The 27,515-nt window shown below is 43.4% G+C and overlaps 1 protein-coding gene across 3 annotated transcripts in view; it reads right to left on the reverse strand.

Moving 5' to 3' along the window:
- CSNK1G2 (casein kinase 1 gamma 2) overlaps nt 1-27,515 on the reverse strand; it is a 108,483-nt gene that overhangs the window by 11,345 nt on the left and 69,623 nt on the right. For all 3 annotated transcript variants that reach the window (XM_060694564.2, XM_087881568.1, XM_034437736.3), the window contains 8 exons: nt 21,978-22,018; nt 20,795-20,864; nt 19,284-19,432; nt 17,744-17,978; nt 15,728-15,813; nt 12,388-12,472; nt 6,647-6,795; nt 2,628-2,711 (listed from right to left, as the gene is read on the reverse strand). In XM_060694564.2, coding sequence (XP_060550547.1) covers nt 2,628-2,711; nt 6,647-6,795; nt 12,388-12,472; nt 15,728-15,813; nt 17,744-17,978; nt 19,284-19,432; nt 20,795-20,864; nt 21,978-22,018 — 899 coding nt within the window. The remainder of the gene's footprint in view (nt 1-2,627; nt 2,712-6,646; nt 6,796-12,387; nt 12,473-15,727; nt 15,814-17,743; nt 17,979-19,283; nt 19,433-20,794; nt 20,865-21,977; nt 22,019-27,515) is intronic.

Below are 27,515 nucleotides of genomic sequence, written 5' to 3' on the forward strand. Positions count from 1 at the left end.
TCCTGCTGTACATACAGGTAGTCCTTGTTTAGTGACCCCAATTGGGACCAACTCAGTTATTAAGTGAAGCAGTTGCTAAGTTGAAAGAGCAACTATGCTTACAATTCTATAGCTGGTTGGAAAATTCTGGGAGTTGGAAGTCCAGGTCTCTTCAAGTTGCCAAGGCTGAGAAACACTGTTCTAGCCCCTAAGAACTTTAAGGGAAGAAATATGGAAGATTTCCACTCTACAGGAAATAGTGGGATGGGAGCCTGGCATCTTTTCAGTGTCTGCCACCCCCTCCAAAACATCTTCCTTGGCTCCAACGTCTGCATGTTAGAAAGGTCTTAATACTTTCTGTATTCTGCAGAGCATTTGGTCTTGATGGCATTGGGCTGTCTTAATTAGCTAGCTTAGATTGCTGAACATTTTGCCTGCACCCTTCAATTCAATTCATTTATTTATTGTTTATTTATTTATTGGTTCGATTTATATGCCGCCCTTCTCCAGAGACTCAGGGCGGCTTACAATGCGTTAAGCAATATTTTTTTATTTTTATTTATTTTTATATGCTGTCCTTCTCCGGAGACTCAGGGTGGCTTACAATGCGTTAAGCAATAGCCTTCATACTTTTGTATATTTTATACAAAGTCAGCTTATTGCCCCCACTTTGAGCCTGGTGAGAACTGAACTCGCAGTAATTGCAGGCAGCTGGATATTAAATGCTGCCTTAGTAGGAGGCATTAGCCTCCTACGCCACTCAGGCTCCTTCATACTTTTGTATATACCTGCTTAGTAGGGCTTTCGCCCCCCCCCCCCAAAGCGGTGTTCTTTTTATACAAAGTCATCTTATTGCTCCCACAATCCGGGTCCTCATTTTATCTACCTCGGAAGGATGGAAGGCTGAGTCAACCTTGAGCCTGGTGAGATTTGAACTTGCAGTAATTGCAGGCAGCTGGCAGCTAAGTGTTACTTAACAGCACTTTAGTCTGCTGCACCACCAAGGCTCTTCAATTCAATTTATGGCCAAAAGACCTGTCGTTTTATTATATTTTAATATAACCCTGTGTTTTTCAACCTCAAATTCCTGAAATTTGGGAGCTGAAGTCTACACAGTACAATCAAACAGAACCCTCTTCCATACTAGGATGAGAAAGTGGCAGTTTTAGTTTAAAACAGCATTTGGTTAATTGATGGGTGAAACTGTATTCTGCCTACTAGCCAGGCTGTGCTAATTCTGAGGCCATGCTGAAGCCCAGCCCAGTAGGTCCTCCAAGAAAAAGAGTTGGTGATATAGAGTGGCTGAGGGGAAAAAAAAAAAAAAACCAAGCAAGGATCCTTCATTATAGAATTCACTATTTGCACCTTGGAAGTCATAGAAGAAGTTGTAATGAGCAAGCCATTAATGCACTGCCATCTGCCTGGCCAATGGTGAAGGGATTTTGACATAATCAAGTCTTGCTAATATTTTCCTAGCACTCAAGACTAGAAGAATTGAGGGGTGGGGGGGAGACGACTCCATATTTCCAAAATGGTGGCTCAGACACTGTTACTGTGAGTCAAGCTAGCTCAGAGGTCTTCAAACTTGGCAGCTTTAAGACTTGTGGACTTCAACTCCCAGAATTCTCCAGCCAGCATAGCTGGCTGGAGAATTCTGGGAGTTGAAGTCCACAAGTCTTAAAGCTGCCAAGTTTGAAGACCTCTGAGCTAGATAATTAGATCAATAGAGAAAGGCAGCAGAATGGAGGTCCGTACCAAAAAGGTACAGCATCTGCCTTTATGCAGAAGGCCCCGTGTTCTGCTCTTGGCATCTCCAATTAAAGGTAGCAGGGTAGGAAATGACCCTGCTGTGCAGTGAGAGTTAAGGACAGCCCTGCAAATGTTTTGATGTACAGCCCCCCCATGATATCTTCCTGCTGATCATGCTAGTTAGAACTCCTTTATTTATTATATCCCGCGTTTATTATGTTTATAAAGAACCATTTCGATAAACAAGAGGGCAAAGCTATCAAATGCTCCTTCCTCCTCCTATTTTACCCACAGGAACCACCCTGTGGGCTGAGAGAGAGAGAATGACTGACCCAACTGGCTTTCATGGCTACAGCTGGAACTTGAATTCACAATCGTCTGTTTTCTAACCTGGTGCTTTAACCACTACACCAAACTGGCTCTCTCATGGAAGTTGAAGTCCAAAACCTAAGGAGAGAACCGGATCATCTATCCCAACCATTATCAGTAGGAAGAACCATGACTCTGGATCAAGAACAGGTGTCTTCACATCAAGCCATGTTTTAGCCACACTTCCAGGGAGACAAAGATATCTCTGGCTCTGTCCACCAGGTGGCACCAAGCCTCCATTTCCAGGTTGTGCCTCCTTTGCCAGAGTACCTTCTATCAGAGCTTCCCATTCTTAGCAACCTTAAGATGTGTGGACTTCAAGTCCCAGAATTCCCCAGCTAGCTTGGCATGGCTGGCTGGGAAATTCTGGGAGTTGAAGTCCACACGTCTTAAAAGTTGCCGAGATTGGGAGCCCTTGCCTTATACTTTTGCTGCAGAAATTAAAGCTGTGATCTGACTCTCATTTAGTTATACTCACCTAAACACATTGCAACCCTAGGAAAGGGATCAATAAATCAAACATTAGTTACCTGCTGTTTGATGTACTGCTGTGCTTTCTCCCTGTTTGGAGGCTGGACCTGTACGTCACTCTGGATTGTGCCAATAGGGGTTGGCTGGAAAAAAGGGGAAAAAACAGGCGAAACATTCAGCGTTTTCAAGAATGATCTGCACCAATCAGGGTGGATAAAAATCAATGATTTTTTTTAAAAAAAATCGGATTTTTTTGATTTAAATTGGATTTTTTTGATTTAAATCGAATTTATTTTAATAAAAAACTTTTGGGGTAAAATCTATCGTAAGATAGTTTTCTATTTAAGATACATAAATAATTTAGTTTATTCAGCATGAAATGGAGCTTAGTTATGTAGCATGAGGCTGTATATTCTGCAACACTGGGACTATCGGTGAGTCAACAGCGGGTCAAAGGCACCAATTCAGACACTTGGCCTTTAAAATGTGACCCGTGTTAAGGGTCTTCTAGGACAGGGATCTCCAACCTTGGCAACTTTAAGCCTGGAGGACTTCAACTCCCAGAGTTGGAGATCCCTGTTGGAGATCCCTGTTCTAGGACCTACCTCTCTCCCCCAGAAAAGAGAATCAAATGTCTTCAAATAGAATAGAATAGAATAACAGAGTTGGAAGGGACCTTGGAGGTCTTCTAGTCCAACCCTCTGCCCAGGCAGGAAACCATACACCACTTCAGACAAATGGTTATCCAATATCTTCTTAAAAACTTCCAGTGTTGGAGCATTCACAACTTCTGCAGGCAAGTTGTTCCACTGATTAATTGTTCTAACTGTCAGGAAATCTCTCCTTAGTTCTAAGTTGCTTCTCTCCTTGATTAGTTTCCACCCGTTGCTTCTTGTCCTGCCCTCAGGTGCTTTGGAGAATATCTTGACTCCCTCTTCTTTGTGGCAGCCCCTGAGATATTGGAACACTGCTATCATGTCTCCCCTAGTCCTTCTTTTCATTAAACTAGACATACCCAGTTCCTACAACCGTTCTTCATATGTTTTAGCCTCCAGTTCCCGAATCATCTTTGTTGCTCTTCTCTGCACTCTTTCTAGAGGGTCAGGTTATTTGTTTATTCTGTCTTTCTACAATCATATACTCTAGACAGCTAAAAGAAACAAACATTCCAATACAGGTAGTCCTCAAATTACAACCATTCATTTGGTGACTGTTTGAAGTGACAACAGCACTGAAAAAAAAGTGACTTGTGACAATTTTTAACATTTATGACCGCTGCATGGTCACATGATCAAAATTTGGACACTTGGCAACTGGCATGTATATATGACAGTTCTGGGGGTTGGTGTGATCACCATTAGTAATCTTCCCAGCCTGCTTCTGACAAGAAAAGTCAATGGGGGAAGCCAGATATATTTAAAGACTGAACTTAACAGCTGGAGTGATTCATTTAAGGACTGTGGCAAGAAAAGTCGTAAAACGGGCCAAAACTCACTTAACAATTGTCTTGCTTAGCAACAGAAATTTTGGGATCAATTGTGATTGTAAGTCAAGGACTACCTGCTAATACAGAATAGCAGACCCAATATTTTACTTGCTTCCTCTGAGAGTGGACAGCGTACAGGTAGTCCTTGACTTACAACTAGTTGCTTAGCGACCATTCAAAGTTATCACAGACCTAACTTGGGGCTACTTACAAGCTGGATTTGAAGTTTCTGCAGTTGATCTGCCTAGCAGTCACTTGGCTGAACTCTGAATGCTCGGCAACACAGCTTGCCATCTATGGCCATCTGCAGCATCCCAAATTTAAGACTGCATTTTGCAACAGTTTTGCCCAAATCCAGAATTTATGAGCCAAGGTGGCGCAGTGGTTAGAGTGCAGTACTGCAGCTACTTCAGCTGACTGCTAGTTCAGCAGATCAGCGGATCAAATCTCACCGGCTCAAGGCTGACTCAGCCTTCCATCCTTCTGAGGTGGGTAAAATGAGGACCCAGATTGTTGGGGGAAATATGCTATTTAGTATACTGTCTTTGGTGTAAGCCGCCCAGAGTCCTCGGAGAGTGGGCGGCATAGAAATATGACAAATAAATAAATAAATAAATAAATTTTATTTTAGCCCCCACGGAAAGGGCTCGCAACTTGGGCGTCCTCCTGGATTCACAGCTGTCTTTAGAAGAGCACTTGACGGCCGTGACCGGGAAGATTTTTCATCAGGTTCGCCTGATCCGCCAGTTGCGTCCCTTTCTAGATCGGGACTCCCTATACACAGTCACTCATGCCCTCGTCACCTCCTGTCTGGACTATTGTAACGCTCTCTACATGGGGCTCCCCTTGAGGTGCACTCGGAGGCTCCAACTGGCGCAGAGTGCGGCCGCGCGGGTGGTTATGGGAGCAACGTGGAGTTCCCATGGAACACCTCTCCTGCGCGAGCTGCACTGGCTCCCGGTGGTCTTCTGAGTGCGCTTCAAGGTTCTGGTTATCACCTTTAAAGTGCTCCATGGCTTAGGACCTGGTTATCTACGGGACCGCCTGCTACCACCAATAGCCTCCCACCGGCCAGTACGCTCCCATAGAGAGGGGCTCCTCCGGGTGCCATCGGCCAAACAATGTCGACTGGCAGCCCCCAGGGGGAGAGCCTTCTCTGTGGGGCACCTATGATCTGGAACGAGCTCCCCCCGGAGATACGGAGGATCCCGGATCTGCGCACCTTCCGTCGCGCGCTCAAGACTTTTTTATTTCATCCAGCTGGCCTGGCCTAAATCTTCTCCCCTTTTAAATAAAAATTTTAAATATAAATTTTAATTTGTTTTAAATTATGGGGTATTTTAAATTCAGCCAAATTATTTAATTCGTTTTTAATTTATTTTAAATTTTTGTATTTATGTGTTTTATCTTGTGGCTGTTCACCGCCCTGAGTCCTTCGGAAGAAGGGCGGTATAGAAATTTAATAAAAAAAAAAATGTTGTTTTCGGCAAAACAAACCCACAGCAAACCACATAACAACCATGGCATTCATTTAACAATTACCCAGTGTTTCTTGACATTGAGATGGGCTGCATATAAATTTAATAAACAAAATAAAATGTAAAACCGTGGCATTCGCTTATTGACTGCCATATGACTGACCCATTTTACAACTGTCCCAATTTATGACCGTGATGGACGGGTTCCGTTATGGTCATAAATTGAGGACTATCTGCATAGCTATTCATAATTGAGATGTTGTAAGAAGCACCGGGTTTCTTATATTTTTAAGGAAAAGAGCAACCTTGACCGTCAAGAAGCTGTTCTTACTTTCCAGATCATAATATGGTTCTTAAGAAGTGTTATAATAATCCACATAATATTTGCCTCCTTTCTTGATGGTATTTGAGTGATGGATTTTTTTATGCTTATAAAGGTCATGTCAACTTGCAAAGCTTTCAAGTTGCCATGAGCAGGAGGGAGGGAGAACTGAAGTGAATTCCATACATTTTTTCTGACCGCAATCAGGAGGAGGATGTTAGGTTTCACAGCCAGCCAAAGTGGGTAATTGGAGAATGTGATTTATGACATGGCCAGGGAGGAGGGGAGAGAGAGGGTCATAGGGGAACGTAAATCTGCGTGGGATCAGTCCTGACTGCATCCCAGTATTGCCGGAATGTTGCTCCTAATAAATGACTATATTTCCTTTGACGTTTGAATCATGGCTCATGAATTAATTAGGGCATCTTTCGGAAACTTGACAGGTCACAGAGTTCCCCAACCTTTCTGGCTTTGTGGACCGAGGGTGGGGGAATGGTTATGCGTGAGCGGAGGGGAAAAGCGCACAGCTCCATTTGCGCAACCTGCAGGCACACATACACACACACGCCTGCGCTCACTTGCTGCCCACACAAATGGGGATGTGTGCCTGTGTGCTCACCCGGCACTTTCGCAACCTGGTTCCAAGCCCGGTAGTGGCCTGGGACCCGGAGGTTGGGGACCCCGTCATAGCATCTGTGTTCACTTTCTCCACTGAACAAAGAGGCTGTGTGTGGTGTGCGTTATACTAGTTTTATCTTTCTCCACCTGGAGACCTCCCTGGCTGCTACTTACTAAAGGTTTCCCAGCCCAGTCGTATTCATAATCAAAAACGTAGCCATTCCGGTCAAACAGGTCAGTGAAAAGTTTCCGTAGATAGTCATAATCTGGCTTTTCAAAGAAGTCCAGACGTCGCACGTAGCGGAGATATGTGGCCATCTCCTCTGCAAAAGAAAAAAGGCACATCTGCTGTTTAAAACTCAAACAAGGAGGAAAAATGCAGGTGTGAAGCTCAACAAAATGAAGATGGCGGCAACTACGGAGATAAGATAGCAGCTAAAATTATGTTTCTTCGTTGTGGAAGTCAGCAACTGGAGGCACAAAAGATGGTGCTGAGAATGGTTTGGATTCTACGAAAATGGATTACATATAGTCCTCAACGTATGACCACAATTGAGCTCAAACTCAATTGTTAAGTTTTGCTCCATTTTTACGACCTTTCTTGCCACGGTTTTTAAATTAATCCCTGCAGTTGTTAAATTAGTAACATGGCTGTTCAGTGAACCTGGCTTTCCGATTGGTTTTGTTCGCCGGAAGGTCGCAAAAGGCGATCACATGACCCTGAGACAGTGCAACCGTCATAAATACATGCCAGTTGCCAAGCGTCGAAATTTTGATCATGTGACGGTGGGTATATTGCAACCGTCGTAAGTGTCATAAAACATTTTTTTCACTGCCGTTGTAACTTCAGTCATTAAATAAACAGTTGTAACTCAAGGACTACCTGTACACTATCCTTTCCCCGGAAAAGATGGGATACCGCTTACAAAATAGGGAAGGAGATTTGGGCACGGAGCTTTACCGATCTCACCAGGAGGGCATTCAACTAGAACAAAAGAGGGAAGGTGGCAAAACTCAGAAATGTCAGGGTTCCAAGTAACACCCCCAACGAAAGAAGATATACAAGACTGATAAGAAATATGCAATCATGGACTCGGGCCCAAGAAAGCTGGAAGACCATGAGGTCAGGATGGAGACTCAGTTTTACAGGACATTGCAACAGAGATGCCAGTCGGTGGTACCCAAAACTTTAGATGCTTCTATTGTACAGTATTAGGGAGAGAAAAAAATGGAGAAGTAGAGATGTGGACTCGGGAAGTCAAGTACAATGGTGCAGGTATTACTAAAACTTGGTGGGATGATATTTACGATTGGCACACAACGCTGGAAAGCCACAACTGATTCAAAAGGAGCAGGCCCAAGAAAAAAAAGGGTGGGAGTGTTATACAGGAATCAGAGAATGGAAATCCTGCTAAAAAGTATTTTGCTTGTAAGAGGAGCAAGATATAAAGTCTTGGAATCGCGGCAATAATTTATTATAGACCACTTGGACAGGCAGAAGATACGGATGAGATCTTTCTGCATCAATATTTTTTTCAAAAAAAAAAGGCATGCAATCGTGATCATCCTTCTGGGAATCTAACTTTGCCAAGAGTCAAGAGGTCTAACAAAGTCCTGCCCTCTCTTATTGCCAGCTTTATTTGTCAAAAGAGAGAAGAAAGAACAAGGCAGACTTAATTCTCACCTAATCCTGAATCTAATCCTCACCAACAAAAAGGAATTAGTTGAAGAATTTAAGTTGATCAGTACCTTGGGGGAAAAGGATCATGTTATCCTTGAATTTTTAATATCTGGAGGAGGACGAGGAACTGAGCAGAGTCAAACCTCCCAAGTCAGCCTTCAGAAGAGCTGAACTGATAACTTCAAGGGAAAGTGGACCAGATCCAGGGGTGAAATGCTCCCAGTTTGGACTGGATCGCCCGATCCGGTAGAGATGGTGGTGGGTGGTTCGGAGAACCGGTAGCAAAAATCCCTGCCCCCCTCCATGCCCAGCTGAGCAGCGCTATCATCAGAGGCTTTTTTATTATTATTTTTAAAAGCATTTTTTCTACAACCTCTTTGGCCGAAGAGGTTGTAGAAAAAATGGTTTTAAATGTTAAAAAAAAAAAAAGTTGGCCACGCCCACTCAGTCACATTACAACCACCCCCCCATCAAGCCACGCCCACAGAACTGTAGTAATAAATTTTACATTTCACCACTGGCCAGATCCAAAGACTATAAATCCTGAAGGAAGAAAGTGTCCAAGAAGGACAAAGGACAAGAAAAATTCTATTAAATGAAATGCTTTGATGGTGTTGACACTTAAGAGAAAAGATTTTACACCCAGAAGGGTATGTCTCCAACTTGGTCTTCCAGATTTTCCAACAGTGCATCCATCACTGCTATTATTGAGACATCCATCTTGTTGCTGCCCATCCTCTTCTCTTTCTTCCCAACTATCTCCAGAGAATTAGGCCTTCGTATAAGGTGTCCAAGATGACAATTTGAGCCTGATCATTTGTGCAATTGAGAATTCTAGGTTGACGATCCATTTGTTTTGTTTTCTTGGCGATGAAATGAGACGCTGAATGTGTTATCACAAAAACAAACCCCGCCACAAAGAAAGACAAGAGAAATGGACAAGATGCAGAGTTCTCTAAAATGCTGAAGAGAAAAAAAGGACAGAAATAAGAAATAAAAAGTGAAAACCATCCAAGAGTACGAAGAGAAGCTTAAAAATGTGCCGAGTGTTGTGAGATGCCAAAAACACCCCAAACGTCTTGGACTATGTTATTTAAAAAGGAGGCCCAAAAAGAGTAGAAGTCTGTTATGAGGAGAAAGTGATGAAGTGACGTTGTGCTTTGGGAGAAGGCAGGATTTCACAAATGAAGGCAAATATATGTGTTCCGGGATAATGTTGCGGAATCAAATGTGGTTCAGTCACCGGGACCAGAGGTTTAATATTTCGAGCTTTTGGACTCATGCTGGAGCCCATCCTCAGGGAACTTCTCTCTCATCAGAATGTGTGCTTTGGGCTATTCTATGTGTAGTATTTATGTGGTGCCTGGTTGTATGTAGCCTTTTTTTTTAAGGCAGAATTTCTTACCTCCTATTTTGCTATTGTCTTTTCCCAGAAGACAAAAGTAGCCCTAGCTGACCATGGTTATGTCATTGGGGGAGAAGTAAGGAACTGCAGCTTAGGACAGGCAAAGAAGGGATAAGAATTCAAATTCAGTGGGTATGATCACATTTTCAGTCAGTTTTGAGAATTCCTGGAAGACTGATGAGGCCTCGTAAGATTGGAGGAGAGGCAAAATCATCTCCATCTTTGAAAAGGGAAAAGAAGGAATTACAGAACTGGCAGCTTGATATCTACTTTGGGTAAAAGCTTCAAATAAATTGTCAAGCTGTACATTGGAGGCACCTGCATAGCCTTGCTACAGTTAAAACAGGAATCAACCTGGTGTTGTGGTCTGCCAGCAGCCTGTGGAGCTGGCAGTGGAGTCGGACAGTGAGGAGGCTGAGGAAGAACAGGGGCCAGTCCTGGAGGCTGGGGAAGGCCCGGAAGAGGGCTCTGCGTCAGAGGCAGAGATGGGGCCAGGGACATCGGGGAGTGATGTGCGGACTCCGGAGCCTCCAGAGGCTGACAGCAGAGAGGCAGAGGAACAGGAGGAGCCTGTTCCTAGTGCACGCATGAGAAGAGCTGCCAGAAGGCAAGAGCAGCTAAAGCAAAAAGGACGACTCGGGAGTAAGGCCAAGAGATGGGCTCTTTGTCGGAAAACAACGTTGATAAGATTTGTTTCTTGTCTTGCTGCATTTATTTCTTGTCGGCATCTTTTTGCCAAGAAAAGCCTTTGGCAGGTTACCTAATTAGACCAAAGTTGGTGATAAGGCTGAAGAATTGTGTTATGAAGAATTTGTTTTGAATTAGTTTGGACTAGGCTGAGAATGAGTTAATTCTCAGCTGTTCTAATAAAGTCTGTTTGTTTCGAACTGTTTGCGTCTGATAATAGCTACTTGGGCCTGGGTCACAACACCTGGATTTTTTTCACAAACAAATCATGTCACATTACCTTATGGACTTTGTTCACAGAATTATTACTTTAATAGATGAAGGGAATGCCACAGACATAGTGCAACTCAGCAAAGACTCTGACAGAATGTTTCAAAATATTTTTCTTCACAAAATGTGAAATACGGGCTAGAAAGTACCACTGTTTAGTTTCCCTCACAGTTGAGGGAAACAATGAGTGGAATGTCTCAAGTCTCTGTTTTGGTCCAGTGCCATTCAACATTTTTATCAATCGAATTGAAGGGGCACTTAGAAAGTTTGCAGAATGCACAAAAGTGGAAGATTCCATATAACCTAGACAAGGGGTCTCCAACCTTGGCAACTTTAAGCCTGGCAGACTTCAACTCCCAGAATTCCCCAGCCAGCAAAGTGGAAGATTCCATATAACCTAGACCAGAAGTCTCCAACCTTGGCAACTTTAAGCCTGGCAGACTTCAACTCCCAGAATTCCCCAGCCAGCAAAGCAAAAGCAAAGCTTTGCTGGCTGGGGAATTCTGGGAGTTGAAGTCTGCCAGGCTTAAAGCTGCCAAGGTTGGAGAGCCCTGACCAAGACAGGCCTAATCAGTGGCTTGAAATGAATAAACAGAATTTAACAAGAGGAAATCTAAAGTTCTGCATGTGGGTAGGAAAAATGATTATCTTAAGCGAGCTGCACTGGCTGCCGTTGTGCTTCAAGGTGTTGGTTATTGCCTTTAAAGCCCTTTATGGCATGAGTCCAGAGTATGTGCAGAACTGTCTTTCCCCAGTGGGATTGGCCCGCCCCAATCATGCTGGCAAAAGGGGCCTACTGTGAATCCCATCAGCCAAGGAATTTCAGCAGGTGGGATCCAGAAGAAGAGCCTTTTCTGCCATGAATCCTGGCCTTTGGAACATATTGCCACAGGAGGAAGGTTCCCACCCACCCACCCGCCTTTAGCCTTCAGGAAAGTCTTTACCAACCTGCCATGGGGTCCTGAAGAAGCTGCTGGTTGGTACACTAACAGAGAAGACTCCCCCACTTCCCCCTTCTAAACCCTTGTTTTAGTTTTTGCAATTTTAATCTGTTTCTATATTTATAATTGCAGTTATTTTTTGTTTTATCCTGATGTAAGCCACTCAAGAGTCGCCTGAATCCTGAAATGGGCAGCAAATAAACTTGATAATAAAAGAAGAAATGTAAGGCCTAAGTATAAGATGGGAGGACATCTGTTTTGGCCATAACACATGTAAAAGGAATCTAGGTGTCCTTATCAAGCACAGGTAAACATAAACCAGCAGTGTGATGCAGCTGCTAAAAAGGTGAAGTCTACCTTAGGGAACACCTGTTGTATTGGGAGTTTCTAGACATCCATCAAGCCTAAGGTTTCCATTGCTTAGGTAGTCAAAATAGCACCATCCACACCCAAACCAGAAGGACTTACCGGGACAAACCAACAAGTGGTTAGTAATGCAAAACATTTTAGATATGCAACGAAAGAGCCCAAACAGGACCGAACATGTTTAGCAGGACAGAAAGTCTGCTGACCGTTATTTTAAAAGCATGGACGAGAAAACCAAGCGGAGCGGAATGGAACAGAGTAGCTTTCCCCAACTTTAATTCCTTGAATTTACAGCCAGGATAATGAAAGGTGGCACAGAATATTTTAGAAGAAGATGTAATCCAAGAGATGGGTGGCATATAAATTTAATTTAAAAAAAACACACACAAATAATCAGGCAGAATGGTGAGCAAAGACACTCTACAGCGCAACCCTTGACTGCAAACCGAGCTTAACCTAACCATATTCCTTCGATATAAATTGCCTCCTCCTTTTTTGAATGATCTAAATCTCTCTTCCTGGCAGTGAAACCAGATACTGTCTCTGCGTTGCCAGTGATCCTTACCGGGGAAGTTTTCACACAGCACTTCAACGGGTGTGGCTCTCTTGGTATCACCAATCTTCTGGTACCGCTCTTTCAGGGTGTCCGCCTAAGAAGAGAAAGCCAGGGTGGAAAGGAGGAGAGAGGTGTCAGGTCAGGCTGCAGAAGCCAGGTGTTTCACAGGGAAAGGGTGCCAAGAAAAACACAACTGCTCCACAAGACATCGGATAAATTGTGAGGATTGCACAAAATGTGCACCAGGTATTTATTTGCCAAGGTGGACTAATAACAACAAAAACATATTACTGCAATTACGTGCTTTTACTGAGGTGTGTACAGATCAGAAAAAAAACACTATACTGTAATTATAAAATCCCACCCAGTTAATTCACAATTTAGAAACCAAACCAGTAAACAGATCTTAACAGCCAAGGCAAACGAACAAACAGCATCCAAACATGGTTTTTAAAATACTGTGCAGTGCAACCAAGCACCTATAAATTCATCATTCAAACAAGGCAGGGCTTAACCTAGGAACGGTCAACTAAGGATAGAAGGCTGGGTTGACCAAGCACTAACTGGTCTGTCAGATAAAAAGGTTTTTAGGCCCCCTTTAAAGACTGTCAAACTTCCACAAGGAGAAGGGAAGGAATTCCAGAGCCACAGAGCTGGGTCTCTTGAAAACCAGGAAGTTGGAGACTGAAATCCTAAACCATGGAACAAGAACCCATCAGAGGAGTGTACGAAATAAATAGGATTGTAGAGAGAAATAAGGCCAAAGATTGAGATATTTGTGAACAAAGCTCTCTAAACCAGGGGACTCCCACCTTGGCAACTTAAAGACTTGTGGACTTCAACTCCCAGAGCTTCAACTTTGGGAGTTGAAGTCCACAAGTCCACAAGCTGGCTGAGGAACTCTGGGAGTTGAAGTCCACAAGTCCACAAGCTGGCTGAGGAACTCTGAGAGTTGAAGTCCACAAGCTGGCTGAGGAACTCTGGGAGTTGAAGTCCACAAGTCCACAAGCTGGCTGAGGAACTCTGAGAGTTGAAGTCCACAAGCTGGCTGAGGAACTCTGGGAGTTGAAGTCCACAAGTCTTGAAGTTGCCAAGGTGGGAGATCCCTGCTCTAAACAACAGCTTGGGAGGGGAGGGTATCTGTCCTGCCTAGAGAAGAGCTATGTGATGTAACAAGATATGAGAGGAGCACAGAAGGACCAGCCCAGGGAACAGAGAAAGGAATTGGAAACATCTTCCTGACAATTGTAATTTAGATAGTCCTCAACTGACAACTGGTTATTTAGTGACTGTTTGACGTTATGATCCACCTGAGAAAGAGGTTTACGATGTGGACCTGCAGGTCTGACCATTACCCCCTTGCATGGGTTATGTGAATTTATTTATTTATTTATTTTGTCGCATTTCTATGCCGCCCAACTCCCAAGGGACTCTGGGCGGCTTACAACAAAGAATAAAACAATGCGAACAATCCCATAAAAAAATGTTAAAAAGAAAAACATTAAAACATTAAAAACTTTAAAAACTTTAAAAACGTTAAAATACATGCACTCCAATTCGTGGCCGGGTCTTACATTATCATTATAATTATCATTATAACGAGATCAACGGCCCCAAGCCTGCCGGAAGAGCCAGGTCTTCACCGCTTTGCGGAAGGCCAATAGAGTGGGGGCGGTCCAGACCTCAGGAGGTAATTGGTTCCAGAGAGCCGGGGCAGACATAAGGCCCTCCCCCATGGGCCCGCCAGCCGACATTGTTTAGCTGACGGGACCTGGAGGAGACCGACTCTGTGGGATCTTACCAGTCGCTGGGAGCTATGTGGTAGAAGGCGGTCTCGAAGATAGCCTGGCCCTGAGCCATATAGGGCTTTGAAGTACATTGAAGAATGCACTTCAGATGCCCAACAATATGGTCACACGTGACCATTTACTTCCAGTTTCCAGCAAAACCGTGCCCATAGTTCATTACCGTGGTAACGACTGCAATGTTCACACAACCATCACAAAAAAAAAAAAAAAAGTCATAAAATCAGGTTGGTCGTATAACTGGCCCATTTGATGACTGCTATGACTGTAATTTGCAGGGTCCATGACGGTTATAAGTTGAGGACTATCTGTACTTAAAAGTACAGATTACTTAAAAAGAGCCTTAATAGTACAGTGGTTTAGTGCACCCTGTTATTAACACAGCTGCCTGCAATTTCTGCTGGTTCGACTCTCTCCAAGGCTCAAGGTTGACTCAGCCTTCCATCCTTTCTAAGGTAGGTGAAATGAGGACCCAGTTTGTGGGGGCAATAAGCTGACTTTGTATAAATATACAAAAGGATGAAGGCTATTGCTTAACGCATTGTAAGCCGCCCTGAGTCTCCGGAGAAGGGCGGCATATAAATCAAATTAAAAAAAAAAAAAGGGGGACACAACTAAGGTCACTCTCCCCAAGCGGAAATCCCCGGATTCAACAAACGAAAACTAGCGATTCTTGCTGTAAGAGCAATAAACAGGCACAAAGTGAGACGATCATCAATCAAGGTGATGAGCTGGAAGTGGAAGAAACTGGGGTGATTCAGGAACTCTATAGAGACATAAATTAGGGAGACCCCTGGTTTAGAGAGGTTTGTTCACAAATATCTTAATCTTTGGCTGTACCAGTCACAAAGGTGCTTTTTTCAAGAGGCAACTGGACTTTCTGGTTTTTCTTTGAAGATGTTTCACTTCAGAGCTGAAGAAGCTTCTTGGATGAGGAGCGAAACGTCTTCAAAGAAAAACCAGAAAAGTCCAAAAAAATCATGTTTGGAAAAACCATGACCTGGATGACTGAGAATCTCCATAGACATTTACAATATACAAAGTTACAGTCTTCCCTATTTTCTGTTCTGTGGGTGTCTTAATGTTGTGGGTGATATCAAGTCAGTTGGACATCTAACACTTTCACCTGATTTCAACATATGGACCCACCTAACACAAGCAAATCTTGGGCCAGTTCCACAACTACACCACAAGGAGAAACTAATCAAAGGAGTAGAGGTCTAAGATCCTCAGCTCCTTCTTTACAAAGGGAATTATAAATATGTCCAAGTTCCTAGCTTACAAGACGCTACTCAAGTTAAGATGGAAAACATACTGAAGAACTAGAATATAAATTGAGAGCAAACCCCACTCCCTACTAGCACTGATGATGTTACTTAGTTGGGTAATGAAATATCTGCAAGAAAACAGCCAAGCACAGAGAGCACCGAGGACCCCTCATACTGAAGAACGCAATACCCATACAGTAACAAAAGGGAAAACATGCACATGCTTAAATTCGGTTCATTTAAATCTGCTTATTTTTCCATAGAGATAGGACTCACCTTGAGGCCTTGCCAGGGCAGACTCCCCCGGAGGAAGTACATGAACATGTGACCAAGGGCTTCCAGGTCATCTCTTCGGCTTTGTTCTACACAGAAGATGGCAAAAAAAAAAATCTGAATGAATCCAGAGCATTTTTTCAATTACATTGCTTTTTTAAAAAATGCTTCTGATTGGGTTTGCATACTGCAAATCATTGCAAGGTGACAAATGATTTGATTGGTTTAGTGTACTATAGTAAAGGTAAAGGTTCCCCTCGCATATATGTGCTAATCGTTCCTGACTCTAGGGGGCGGTGCTCATCTCCGTTTCAAAGCCGAAGAGCCAGCGCTGTCCGAAGACGTCTCCGTGGTCATGTGGCCGGCATGACTAAACGCCAAAGGCGCACGGAACGCTGTTACCTTCCCACCAAAGGTGGTCCCTATTTTTTCTACTTGCATTTTTTACGTGCTTTCGAACTGCTAGGTTGGCAGAAACTGGGACAGGTAATGGGAGCTCACCCCGTTACGCGGCACTAGGGATTCTAACCGCTGAACTGCCGACCTTTCGATCGACAAGCTCAACGTCTTAGCCACTGAGCCGTCCCCCGCTTAGTGTACTATATGAACCCAGAATTTGTAAAACATGGTTCAGGGCTTATTCTACGGGGTGAACCCCGCCATTTATAATTTAATCGACAATGCATTGAATGGAGAGCCTGATGTAAACCCAGCTAAGATACCCAGTATAGTAGACCATATATGACTTGATTCTCTCTCACTCCCCTGTTCATAATAATCACCAGGATAAAGAAATAAAGTATAAACAGTCATTGTATCTTTGTCATCTATGAAAGAATCCATCCAGGTATACCTGCTTCTGACATTAGATGATAAAAACGATTCAAGGAAACCCGCCTCCTTCAAATAAGGTTTATTCAACAATTCAGCAAGTCTTTAGATGTACAATTCTGCCGCCGATAGCCTCCCACCGACCAGTACACTCCCACAGAGAGGGACTCCTCAGGGTGCCGTCAGCCAGGCAATGTCGGCTGGCGACCCCCAGGGGGAGGGCCTTCTCTGTGGCAGCTCCTGCCCTCTGGAACGATTTGCCCCCGGAGATATGAAGGATATCGGATCTCCGGGTCTTTCGCCGTGCCCTGAAAACTTTTCTTTTCCATCAAGCAGGGCTGGCGTGAAACCCCCCCCCCTTTCTTAGCTTTTAAAATTGTCAATGGGTTTTAGTTTGAATGTTTTAAATTTTGGGCCAAAGTCATATAATTCTTTTAAAAATTTTAAATTTTGTATTGGTATGTGTTTTAGTTCTGGCTGTGCACCGCCCTGAGTCCACTTGGAGAAGGGCGGGATATAAATTGAATAAATAAATAAAATAAATAAATTCAGAGAGACTGCCTTGACCACTGGGGGTTCCACAGCCAAGACAGCAAATAGCGTAAGCTATGTTTACGCAACAGAGGCTTAGTTTGGTTATATTTTTGCTTGCTGTGTGACCCTAGCTAACTGGAAGTCATTCAATGAACCATGAATAAAGAACTCGGATGTCAGTGTTAGACCTCACTGCACACTTTGTAGCACTGAGTCCTGTAAAGTCTGTATTGTATCCAGCAGAGACTTTGCACCAGTCGTAAATATTTCTACTTATGCTGGGCAAAACACTTCAACCGTAACACCAGTACCCTCTGTGATCTCCTTGAAACTTTGAGATTCCCTTAAAAGCAGGTGCAAAACTGCAGGGACAGTAGCACTTACACAACAGTTCCACAGAAATTTTGAATCAACCTTTGGAGAAAACTCTCCAGAAACACTGCCCAAAAAACAGCAGGGCTGGTCCAGTCGCCATAAATTCACAGTGACTCAGAGGGACATGCGCGCAGGCACCCACACACATGTTTGGGAAAGCAGCTTTTTAATTTTTTGGTAAAATGAGATTTACGAAAACTCCCCTTCCCCGCAGACACCCATCCTCCATCCCCGCTCTCCCCTTTCCTGGAAACATGTCAGGAAGTGCCCTTTCTTCACCTTTCCCCAGGTGAGTATTGATGCTCATGTACCGCGCCGTCCCCGTCAGACTCTTGTGCTCTCGGTAGGGGATATGCTTTTTGGTCTCTGGGTCAATGTACTCTTTGGCCAGGCCAAAGTCAATTATGTGGATGGTGTGCTGGCGCTTGCTTCCGGGCCTTCCCACCAGGAAGTTTTCTGGCTTTACGTCTCTGTAGATCAAGCTTTTGGTGTGAACGTACTCCATCCGTGTAATCTGGGCCGGAAGAAAAGGCAGGGAAAGGAAATGTCAAGGTTCCAAGTAATACACCCATAGCAAACAGAACTCCGAGGTAAGCAGGTTCCTCAAAGAACAAGTTTATTGGATATATCATATTGGCACAAACTGGTGAAAACCAACTCTAATGGTTCCCGTGGTTTTCACCTAATTAAAAGTTTTCCCCCTTTTCCCAAACAATCAGTCACATGGTCCAATCAAGGTGCTGTCTGGTTGCTTGGAAACTTCACTCCTTCTCTCTTCAACCACCTGTGGGAATGTCCTTGGTTCTCAGGGGAAACTATTTTGCTTTGACTACAAAACCCCAGCTATCTTTATTCACCCCTCCCTATCCCTCATCACCATTGTGGCAACACTGAAGCCTCCAAGATGGCCTCAGTCAGGCCAGCTTCAGAGTTGACAGGAAATTCTGATCAGACTCTGGTAAAAGCTCAACCAAAACATCCCAGATCCTAAATACTTTTGCCTAGAACAGTGATGGCTAGCCCTTTTGTCATCGTGTGCCTGAAGCGTGCGTGCGTGCTGGCACTTATAATGCAATGTGTGCGCACTGCCACATACCCCCTTTCCATGCACACACAACCCCCCCCCGCCCCATTTTGGGCCTAGCAGGTCTCCCTGCAGTCTCCTGGGACACAAAATGGGCTGGTGGGGGGCACCACACCCCCGTGTGCCGCATTTTGGGCCTAGCAGGCCTCCCTGCAGCCTCCTGGGGCCAAAAAAGGCCGCAGGGGGGGGCGCCACACCTGTCTCCCGCATGCGATCCGCCCTGCACACATGTGTGGCAGAGACCCAAAAATCAGCTGGCTGGCGGGAGGCATGCACATGCGCGGTGGAGCTGACCTGGGGCAACAGCTCACATGCCCGCAGAGACTCTGCGTGCCACCTGTAGGTTTGCCATCATGGGCCTAGAACTTTTAATAGCAAGATAATGTTCGTTCAGTCTAGTAAGCCAACCCTCAAAAATTAGTACTCTATAATTTTTTGAAATTAACCTTTCTGCAAGCTCAATAAGGAAACAAAGACACTCTGCAGGTTAAAGAGGAAATTTGCTGTTTTTGTGCTGATTGGCAGGAAAGAAGTTTTATACACGGAACATAAATCAAGAAGGGTAATGAAGGAAGAATTGAGCAACCTGCTGCCTTGACAGCTGTTCCTTAACTCAGAGAATTCCGGGTTGCTGGAATGCGTTAACTGAGCGGGAGGTTTTGACTGGACCTAAGTCTTGAGAGTTGCGTGAAGATAGTAGCAATGAGTGCAAGTCCCTACAGAATGGATGCTCACCAGTTGGATGGCAATCATAAGAACAGTCTTGAGAGTGAATGTCCGGTCACACAAGTCAAAGAGGTCTTCTAGGCTTGGGCCCAGCAGCTCCAAGACCATGGCGTTGTACTTTCCACATGGCCCAAAGTAGTAGACCTGAGGGATTCCTTCTGCAAAGGGTGGAAAAGAAGAAAGTGGTGTGGTTGGACAAGGTGAATATGGGTCTACAGTTTATTTCTACACCAGGGGTGTCCAATCTTGGCATCTTTTAAGTCTTGTGGGCTTCAACTCTCAGAACTCTGGGAATTGAAGTCAGCGCAACTTAAAGTTGCCGCGGTTGAGAAACACTGGGCTAGAAGAACATCTGCAGTAGCCTGAACATAAGTATTCTGCACATCAACACTGTTCCTATTTAAAGTCCTAATAATCAGGGGTGAAATGTAAAATTTGTTACTACCGGTTCTGTGGGCGTGGCTTGGTGGGGGGGGTGTAATGTGACTGGGTGGGCGTGGCCAACTTTTTTTTTTTTTTAACTTTTCAAAGCATTTTTTCTAATGCTTTGAAAAGCCTCTGCCAATCAGGCAACTCAGCTGGGATCATCAGAGAGGCTTTTTAAAAAATGCTTTGAAAAGCCTCTCTGATGATCAGGCAACTCAGCTGGGATCATCAGAGACTTTTCAAAGCATTTTTTTTTACCACCTCTTCAGCCAAGAAGTTGCAGAAAAAAATGCTTTGAAAAGCCTCTGACGATCCCAGCTGAGCCGCACGATCATCAGAGGCTTTTTTTTTTTTACTTTTAAAAGCATTTTTTCGTTGGAAGAGGTGTAGAAACAATGCTTTAAAAAAAAAAGTCTCTGATGATCGTGCAGCTCAGCTGGGCATGGTGGGGGGGCGGGGGGGGCGCAGGGATTTTTGCTACCGGTTCTCCGAACCATCCGCTGCCATCGCTACCGGATCGGGCGATCCGGTCTGAACCGGGAGCATTTCACCCCTGCTAATAATCCTTGGAGAGAAAATCAAAAACTCTTCTCTAAACATGCGCCAAGCTTTTCCTTTGAATTGCATTTTAAACAGATGAAAAATTTAAAATATTATTCACAATTCGTTAGTAGACTCCACAGAGGTTTTAAAAAGGCAACACACATTAACATCTTAAAACACCTGCAGCAGGATCAATACACAAATAAAAATGCATGGTTACAGAGGTGAGTTTTATTAAACTATCGAAGCCTAAGGGGGGAAAGAGCTTCAGAAGTTAGAATGATTAGGATAGTGGGGATAGGAAAGAGGTTAATAATAACGTTATCAGCCAGACTTATTAAGGAAGCGTGTTCCCAGAATTAAGCTTCTTACAAACACTTTTAAAACAAGGAACAATTCCTCACAAGGACAAGGAAACTGAAATAAACTTTTAAAAAATCTTTAAAAAAAACTTTAAAAAAACTGAAATAACTTTTTTTAAAAAAACTGAAATAACTTTTTTTAAAAAAACTTTTTTTGGATAGTTCTACAAGCCAGTTGCTGTTACTTACCTGAATTGCCTAGCTGTTTATAGAATCGGTATTCCAAATGCAGCTGAGGAGCTCTGGATTTGATAGGTTCCTAGGGAAAAAAAAAAGAAAAGTTACAAATCCTACAGCCATACTTGTTAATGAGACAAGAAATAATTGCAAACGAACGTGCGAACGTTAGGCGGCGTTTGTGAAAGGAGGGGAACTAAGGCTGCAGGCCTACCTGACTAAATGAGACTTGCCTTAAGTCAATGTTGGCATTGGAAAAGACCATCTCATCAAGCCAACTCAGCATAGGAGTCATTAAAAGCCCACCCATCTTCTTTAGACTGAACCTCCAATTGTGTAGCAACCACAACTCCCAAAATTAGTTCTAAAAAACCAAAATGGCAACGCCAGCTAGGCATTTGGGGATCTGGAATCCCAATACTTCTGGAAAGAATGCAATCAGATGGACTATATGAAAGAATAGGGGACAAATTGTTGGGAATGGCCGTGATAGCAAAACCGAAGAACTCGCCAACTTCTAACTCTTTCCAGTAATTACGGGGGTATAGACCAATATACCACCAATTTTAGAAGCATGGTCGCATTAGTAAGCCTCAGCAAGAACAAGCTGGAGCCTTGTGGTACTTGAAAGGCGAATTGTTATGAGCCAAACATTTGTGGGATTTTCATCAAATCAAACGGAGTGCAAGGCCCCCAAACCTTTCACTGCTGCTCTCAGCTTTTGAAGTGTCACTAGATGATTTCATTTCTTTTTCAAAGGACGTTCAGATGCCTCAATCAATATTTTATACTAACTTAAATCAAAGTGATTATTATTGTATAAAGCGTCTCACTTTCCGGGGAGAAACTCTCCTTTCTCTAACAGATACACTGGAGATTGTGCTAAGCATGATACAGATCAACACTGTGACTTACATGAAAGACAATTTAGACCCACAGCCCAATAGCAGGACACATGCCTGGCCTACAGAAGGATCTAGATCAGGGGTGTCCAACCTTGGCAATTTTAAGACTTGTGGACTTCAACTCCCAGAATTCCCATGCTGGTTGGGGAATCCTGGGAATTGGAAGTCTACATATCTTAAAATGGCTAAGGTTGAAAAACACTGATCTAGTTTATTAGGAATTAATGGGAAGAAAAAAAAAAGGACTAGCTTCAAAACCCGAGAACAATATGCACTGGAAATAAACTTACCAACTTGATTGCTACATATTCATTTGTGTAGAGGTTCTTCCCTGTAAAAAAAAAAAAAAAGAAAAAAAAAGAAAGAAAAGGAATTAAGAGAAAGAAGGAAAGAAAAACAAACATGTCCCATTTAGGATCACCGCACTGGGAGATCACAGGAGATGCAAAAAATATACTAATTTATGATTTCTAATTTAGGGGCATACTGGCAGATTGAAAAAAAGACTGCGTAAGTCATGAACAGAAAATCTGCTCACTGAACGACGATTCACTGACCACAAGACAAGATTTAAATGGACATCTCCTGCAAGAAAACCAGAATGCAGTGAATGTCCTCCTTCGGTGGATGCAAAGTAAAAACTCACAAAAGATGAAAAAACAACAGTGCTTTTCTTTTACAGACAAAAATATAGAAGAGGTTTGCCACCGCGTTTTTTCAAATGCCCAGTCTAGTCTACAGCCAGGCCCTGGGATTCCCCTACAGTGTCCCCTTTAACCTAGTCTGACCTTGTTTAGCTTCTAAAATCAGTGAAGATACCCCCCAGTTGCAAAACTCAATGCAAAGAATCTAACATAGATAAGAAGAGAGAGAGGTTTCTCTTTTTAAGATTCCAGAGACAGGAAATGTCAACTAAACAAAATCACACATGGCTTTCAGAACTGATAACCTGACCACGATTCGGTTTATCAGCCATTTAAGTGTCATCTCCTTTTTTTTTTAACCCCAAAAAGGAGGATTATATCCTTTATTTCCCACATTCATGGTTAAAAGATTAATGAATTTTTAAAAATGGCAACAGAGGCACAGGACTTGCTTCATAGAGAGAAAGGCCTGTAAATCAGGCCAGTGTAAAGTGTGTGGCCAGCTGGCATTTGTAAAAAAGTAAATTCAATTCAATATCGCCACACTTTGCTGATCCCAGGAGGAATCGTCTGCCATTATCCTGGAAGACCTGCTGATGAGTCTGACCAATGACGCCAAGTCCATTGCTGCTGCCAGTCTGCCAGCCACCAAACAACTAACTGGCACACCAGCTATTCCTTTGTGGCCCGCAATTATTTTTAATTTTATCAATGTAATCCTTTCTCCAAGCTGTGCAGGCCTGCTGTACACAGAAACAGACCATTTATGAATGCAGGCAGCTTAGATGAAGTCCATGTACACGCAGCCATTGTCCAACCTACCCAAACACATTTAGAGAAACAGTGCTCGCTACTATCTTGGCGTCACAAAGATTTTATTTCCTACTGGAATCCTATAACTCCCTATAACTTAGGCCCTTTATTCTGTATCCTACACTCAATGAGATATACCGTAGGTCAGTGACGGCTAACCTTTTTGTCGTGTGACAAAATCGTGCACGCGGTAGCACGCACACGTACCTGCACCCATAATGCAATGCGCGTGTGATCCCCCCGCACTCCCCTGCACATGGCCTCCCTCGTGCTCCCCCTGCCCCCTGTGGATGCATGTGCGACCCCCCTGCCTTGTTTCGGGCCTAGTAGGCCTCCCTGCAGCCTCCTGGGACCAAAAATGGGACATGGGGGGGCGCACTGTACCCCCAGCACTACCCCTGCCCTCCAAGCATGCGTACACCCTACGCGCATGTGCTCATATCTTCCGCATGCACCCCGTCCCCATGCGCATGCATGGCAGACCTGAAAATCAGCCAGCTGGCGGGAGGCGCGCACACATGCGGGGTAGACCTGAGCTGGGCGACAACTCACATGCCCGCAGAGAGGGCTACGCGTGCCACCTGGGGCATGCATGCTATAGGTCGCCACCACAGCCTTAGGTAGTCCTCGACTTATGACCACAATTGAGCCCACAATTTCTCAAAAAAATCAAAAATTCCAACTTTCCATGGTCACTTCCCCTAAAAATTGCTGCCGGTTCCACTTTGTCTATTAATATTCCGTATCAGTTAGTATGAAATTATTGCTTAATATCTAATTCCATGGAGATTAAATTAGAAACCTTATTGCTGACTTTCCAAAAACTATTAAAAGCTGAGGCCAAGACTCTGGGGAATGAATGGTCACCATTACACTTCAGATTTAGTGGTTGCTTGCTTTTTTAATCCGCTTTCACATTTTTACTCTGTTTTATGTTGTAAAATGCCAGGATGGATGGATGGAGGGATGGATGGATGGTTGTAGATATATATACAGGTAGTCCTCAACCTGTGACCACAGTTGAAGCCAAATTTTCTGTTGCTAAACAAGAAAGTTGTTAAGTGAGTTTTGCTCCATTTCACAACTTTTCTTGCTACAGTTGTTAAGTGAATCACTGCAATTGTTAAGTTAATAGCACGGTTGTTAAGTAAATCTGGCTTCCCCATTGACTGTCTTTGCTTGTCAGAAGGTTGCAAAAGGTGATCGCAGGACCTCAGGGCGCTGCAACTGTCATAAATATGAGTCAGTTGCCAAGTATCTGCATTTTGGTGACGTGATCATGGGGATTCTGCCAATGGTTGTGTGGGGAAATGGTCATAAATCACTTTTTTTAGTGCCTTTGTAACTTCGAACAGTCACTAAACAAATTGTTGTAAATTGAGAAAGATAGATAAGATAGATAGATAGATAGATAGATAGATAGATAGATAGATAGATAAGATAGATAAGACAGACAGACAGACAGAGAGACAGACATATATGTGTGTGTGTGCGTGCACACACCTGACTTTTTTTTGTCTTCCTCTTTGAATGGGAAAGCTGTTGGCAAAGCATCAGGACTTTTTTGAAAAATTCACAAGTGGCAGAGCATATTTTGACTCTGTTGGCCTTTCAGGATTCCTAAAAATTGCTAACAGAGCCTGGCTGTGTGGTTTGCTCTGCATTCTTAAGGAGCTGATTATTTTAACTGGTGTCTTGCATTGTTCCTTTCACTGGTTTGAATGCTTTTCTTCTTGTTGCTTGGTTAGCCAGCTGGAGTTATTGGATTAAGGATGGGCTGCCATATACAATTTGCAAAATAAACAAATAAATGAGTCTCCCAGGTATGGTTAAATGATAAATGCCCTCATATTACTACTTCAATCGGTTGTGGGGAAAATCATCCACCTGTTCAGCCTGAATGGTTGATTGGCGGTAGTCACCAATCACAGCAGGTGGCAGAATCTAACCAACCTTGGCTGATTTTAGGGAAGCTAAGCACGACTGGACCTTGTTGGTGTCATTAGACAGAGATGGCTTGAAAATCCCACAGCTATAGATTGGGAAGGCAAAAAGCAACCTGGAAGGAAGCAATGGAAAGCCATTTCCAAATTGTTTCCAGTAAAACTTCAGAGACATAGATAAATATAAGCACTAGGAGTCAAGTCAAACTCAAGGGAGTTTATCATTTTTAGTAGGCTCAGGTGGTCCTCGACGTACGACCACTAAGGGAACCAGAATTTATGTTGCTAAGCAAATTGGTGGTTAAGTGATTTGCGCCCAATTCTACAATCTTATTTGCCATGGCTGTTAAGTGAATAATTGCCATTGAGTCCAGGTTCCTCCACTGACTTCGCTTGTCGGAAACCATCTGGGAAGGTCACAAAATGGCGACCGCATGGCTCTTGGACGCTGAACTGTCCTAAATACATGGCAATGGCCAAGGGCCAATTTTTGATCACATGACTGTGGAGATGCTGTGATGGTTCTAAGTAGAAGGATCAGTCGTAAGGACCGTTTTTTAAGTGTTAACGTCGAACAGTTGCTAAATGAATGGTTGTAAGTTGAGGATTACCCGTGCCATCAATATCTTATTTGTTCACCACCCAGAGTCATTTGTTTGAGATGGGTGGCTATAATAAATAAATAAGCAGGGGAGGGGGGTTTAAAGTCTTTCTTTCACATTTTAACCCATATGGTCAATAGAGCATGAAGTACATGTAATCCTTGACTTATAACTCTTCACTCAGTGACTGTTCAATAGTAATAGCAATAGCACTTAGACTTGTATACCGCTTCACAATTCTTTACAGTCTTTACAGAGGTGTACAGAGTCAGCCTATTGCCCCCAACAATCTGGGTCCTCATTTTACTGACCTCGGAAGGATGGAAGGCCGAGTCAACCTTGAGCCACTGAAAATCAACTCCAACAATGAGCAGTGAGTTAGCCTGCAGTATTGCATTCCAACCGCTGTCCATCACGGCTCTTAAAAGTTACGACACTAAAAAAGTGACTTATGACCATTTTTCACACATATGGCTGTTGTGGCATCCTGATGGTCACCTGATCAAAATTCAGAAGCATGGCAACTGACTCATAGTTATGACGGTTGTAGTGTCCCGATGTCATGTGATCACCTTTTGCAAAGGTCAATGGGGAAGCCAGATTCACTTAACAACCAGGTTACTAACTGAACAACTGCAGTGATTCACTTAAAACCATGGCGAACGTTGTAAAAATGGCAAACATCGTAAAACTGAGGCAAAATTCAATTTTATTTTTTTTTTAAATTTGATTTATATGCCGCCCTTCTCCAAAGACTCAGGGCGGCTTACAATGTGCTCAGCAATAGCCTTCATCCTTTTGTATATTTATACAAAGTCAGCTTATTGCCCCCACAAACTGGGTCCTCATTTCACCTACCTTAGAAAGGATGGAAGGCTGAGTCAACCTTGAGCCTTGGCGAGATTCGAACCCTGCAGTAATTGCAGGCAGCTGGTCTTAATAACCAGCTTAATAACAGGGTGCCTTAAACCCCTGTACTACCAAGGCTCTTTAACGGTCTCACTTAGCAACAGAGATTTTGGGCTCACCTGTGGCGATAAGCAGAAGACTATCCAGAACCTGTGTGCAGATGAGGGCAATTACCCAAAGAAATTCCACTTATTCTTGCTTCTGTTCCTCTCAAGTAGTTGCCTCTTTCAACTTTCTTTCATCCAATTATGAGATTAATCTCATCAGCTCTCAGTTGTAGCCATTAAAATCATATTTGTCTTCCTGTCATAAGAGTTCAAGGTCACTTTATTTCTTTCCCATACTTTATCAGGTGATTGACTTCCTGGTTTTTCCTTGAGTAGGTTAACGGGCCTTAGAACAATTATTCTTTGATTTATTCCAGCAGGGCACAGATTTCTGTCTGAAGTTCTTAATCCTGGGTTTTCATTCCCAACCCCCATCCTTAAAGCATCCTATTGTGATGCTCTTCAGCCAAAACCCATAATTCTCAAGACTTTTTCCATGGACACTCTCTTGGCCTAAGCAGACCATCATCTTAGTAACACACACCATGTTCCCAGGAGCTAAATCCCTCCTGTCAACACCATGTCCATGGCCAACTACTCTTCTGTGATATTTATATTTTCTTCCCCCTGAAGTCTTCATCTGTAAACTTTTAAAAATATGTTGGAATGGTAGATTCATTTTCAAAACACACAACTAAAATGCAGGCATTTGAGGCTCTCTTTTTTAAGAGCAATGGGTGGAGAGCTTAATGCCCTTCAGGATCTAATTCCTTTGTTGGCCACAGCAACATTGCCCAGTTTTCTCTTTAAATATTACATTTATAGAGCCCTATTTAACACTTAAATATTTGCTTTTTACGTGGGTGCTGA

The sequence above is a fragment of the Pantherophis guttatus genome, chromosome 1 (genome assembly GCF_059756535.1).
Source record: "Pantherophis guttatus breed Tessera chromosome 1, ASM5975653v1, whole genome shotgun sequence".
NCBI lineage: Eukaryota > Metazoa > Chordata > Lepidosauria > Squamata > Colubridae > Pantherophis > Pantherophis guttatus.